This window comes from Antechinus flavipes, chromosome 3 (assembly GCF_016432865.1).
Source record: "Antechinus flavipes isolate AdamAnt ecotype Samford, QLD, Australia chromosome 3, AdamAnt_v2, whole genome shotgun sequence".
Taxonomy (NCBI): Eukaryota; Metazoa; Chordata; class Mammalia; order Dasyuromorphia; family Dasyuridae; genus Antechinus; species Antechinus flavipes.
In genome coordinates, this window is record NC_067400.1 from 622,593,751 (window position 1) to 622,596,887 (window position 3,137).

The 3,137-nt window shown below is 39.6% G+C and overlaps 1 protein-coding gene across 1 annotated transcript; it reads left to right on the plus strand.

Moving 5' to 3' along the window:
• The first annotated feature begins 1,718 nt into the window (after window positions 1-1,718).
• On the plus strand, window positions 1,719-2,639 carry LOC127557605 (olfactory receptor 14A16-like). The gene has a single exon (XM_051990913.1). It carries the CDS (start codon window positions 1,719-1,721, stop codon window positions 2,637-2,639), a length of 921 nt encoding a protein of 306 aa, XP_051846873.1.
• The last annotated feature ends 498 nt before the right edge of the window (window positions 2,640-3,137 follow it).

Genomic DNA, 3,137 nt, shown 5'->3' on the forward strand with positions numbered 1-3,137 from the left:
ATCTCCACTCGAATCTGAACTAAAATCATTGCCAGATTGATCTCTTTTCTACATTGGTATGAGAAAAACATCAAAACAAGGGGGAAAAGTCCCTTCTGTCCCTCTACATTGTCTATGCAGGATTTCTTTTTTTTTTTTTTTTAATTTTAATAGCTTTTTGTTTACAAGTTATATGCATGGGTAATTTTACAGCATTGAAAATTGTCAAACCTTTTGTTCCAATTTTTCTCCTCCTTCCCCTCACCCCCTCTCCTAGATGGCAGGATGACCACTACATGTTAAATATATTAAAGTATAAATTAAATACAAAATAAGTATAAATGACCAAATCGTTATTTTGCTGTATAAAGAGAACTGGACTGTGAAATATTGTGCAATTAGCTTGTGAAAGAAATCCAAAATGCAGGCAGGCAAAAATATAGGGATTGGGAATTCAATGTAATGGTTCTTAGTCATCTCCCAGAGTTCTTTCGCTGGGTGTAGCTGGTTCAGTTCATTATTACTCCACTGGAACTGATTTGGTTCATCTCATTGCTGAAGATGGCCAGGTCCATCAGAATTGATCATCATATAGTATTGTTATTGAAATATATAATAATCTCCTGGCCCTGCTCATTTCACTCAGCATCAGTTCATATAAGTCTCTTCAGGCCTCTCTGAAATCATCCTGCTGGTTATTTCTTACCGAGCAATAATGTTCCATAATATTCATATACCACAATTTATTCAGCCATTCTCCAACTGATGGGCATCCACTCAGTTTCCAGTTTCTGGCCACTACAAAGAGGGCTTATGCAGGATTTCTTAAACTTTTTTCCATTAGTGACCTCCTTTTCACCCAAGAAATTTTTACATGAGCACAGCCATATAGGGATATAAAAATAGGTATACAAATCAAAGATTTGCTGGTAATGTCATTATTTTTGGGATCATATTCAGTTTAAAGATCCCTTATGGGGTCATAAACCATAGTTTAAAAAGCTGGGATCTATATAACAAAGTTTAAATTCTCACCATGGCATTCAAGCCATATATTCTATGGCCCAATTTATTTTCTCAGGATTATCTCCCACTCTCACCCTGTAATATAATGAAATATGAATCTGACCACAAGTGCTCTTTTCTGTCCCTACTCCAGTGTAGCTGCAAAATCTATTTTTTTTTACTGGGGCTTTGAAGGGACTGCACACAGACTTCCACCCTATTGTCACAATTAGCTCCACTGACCTTCCCACTCCTCACTGGTGTCCCTGGACTGAGAGGTCCAGAAGCCTCCAGCACTACTGCTGATTCAGAGGTTCTGCCTTGCTGATGCTGGGGTCATGGGCAGAGCTAGTGCCAGGAAGGGACTGCACTGGGATTGCACATTGAGATCCCACTCTAATGTCACAGATCTTTTCTCCTGAGCTACTAAGTTGACCTCACCTGGAAAATGTTCTACCTCATTTTGGGGAGGGGGTGTTCTGATGCTCTAAAATTTGTTTAGAGTCATTATTTAAAGAAATTTGGAACTGTTTGGGGGAGAGGTTGGGCAAGTTCCTGCCTTTACTCTGCCATCTTGGCTCCATTTCTAATGCCAGTTCTATAATATTAATTTTGATGTCTAATCATTGACATCACTGATGATATTGGTCACAAGAATTTTCTTTTCTGATAATTCACAGTCTCTGTCTCCACTTCATATCTTATTTCTCCCTTTTTCTCCTTCTAGGGAAAAAATGACCAATGTTACTATGGTGAGTGAATTCATCCTCATGGGGTTCTCTGAGGTCCGGGAGCTGCAGATATTATATGCTATGCTATTCCTATTAATTTATCTGGGAGCTCTGCTGGGAAATCTGCTCATCATTTCCCTTACCACTTTTGATGATCAGCTCCACACGCCCATGTATTTTTTCCTGAAGCATTTGTCCTTTTTAGACCTCTGCTACATTTCTGTCACTGTTCCCAAATTCATCAGCAATAGTCTGGCCAATAGCCAATCCATCTCTTTCCTAGGATGCATCATGCAAGTGTTTTTAGTGGTTTTCTTAGCCTGTACAGAATTAGCCTTGCTCACAGGGATGTCCTATGACCGTTTTGTGGCTATATGCCATCCCCTGCATTATGCAATCATCATGAAGAGAAGTACCTGTGTAAAGATAGCAGCTTCCTCATGGCTGAGTGGAGGACTTTCAGGTCTCCTGCACACAGCCACCAGCTTTTCCTTGCCTTTCTGTGATTCTACCAAGATTCATCAGTTCTTTTGTGAGATTCCCCAAATTCTCAGACTTTCCTGCTCAGATGATTACTCAGCTGAATTTGGAGCCCTTGCTGTCACTTCTTCTTTGAGTTTTGTCTGTTTCTTCTTCATTGCCATCTCCTACATCCACATATTCTCAAAGGTTCTGAAGATCCCCTCTGGAGAGGGTCGATCTAAAGCTTTCTCCACTTGCATGCCTCATCTAATTGTTGTCACTATTTTTCTTCATAGTGCAGCAGTTGCCTACCTAAAACCAACCTCAGCCTGTCCTTCTTTTGTGGACCTAATGGTGTCTGTGTTCTATACTATCCTGCCTCCTACTCTTAATCCCATTATCTACAGTCTGAGAAACAAGGACATTAAAGCTGCTCTGAGAAAGCTGGTGAGATCACTTTAATGCTCCCTTCGAATTTTGATTCAGCCAGTAGATTCAAGCCTGGAATGATTCAAAATGATAAGAGGATTTTTCATTCAAAGGAGAGGAATAATGCTACTTGCTTTTATCATCACAAAGCATCCATGATCTTACCTTTTAATATTATAATATGCTGACTCTGGGGTCAGGAAAATCAGAGTTAAAACAAATCTGGCCTCAGATTCTTTTCATCTTTTTCTTATCATTCCCTCAGTTTCTTTTTCAGATGTCCTTGTCTTCCTCAATGCTCATGCCTCAGAGATGGTTGATTCTTGATTATTGAGTCATTTTAGTAATATCTGACTGCTCATAACCCCATTTGTGGTTTTTCTGTTAAAGATAATGGACTGGTTTGCCATTTCCTTCTCCAGTTCATTTCATAGATGAGGAAATGAGGCAAAAGGGGTTAAAGGACTTGCCTAGGGTCACACAGTTGGTATCTGAGAGTGGATTTTAATTCAGATTCTTCTGAGGTCAGAC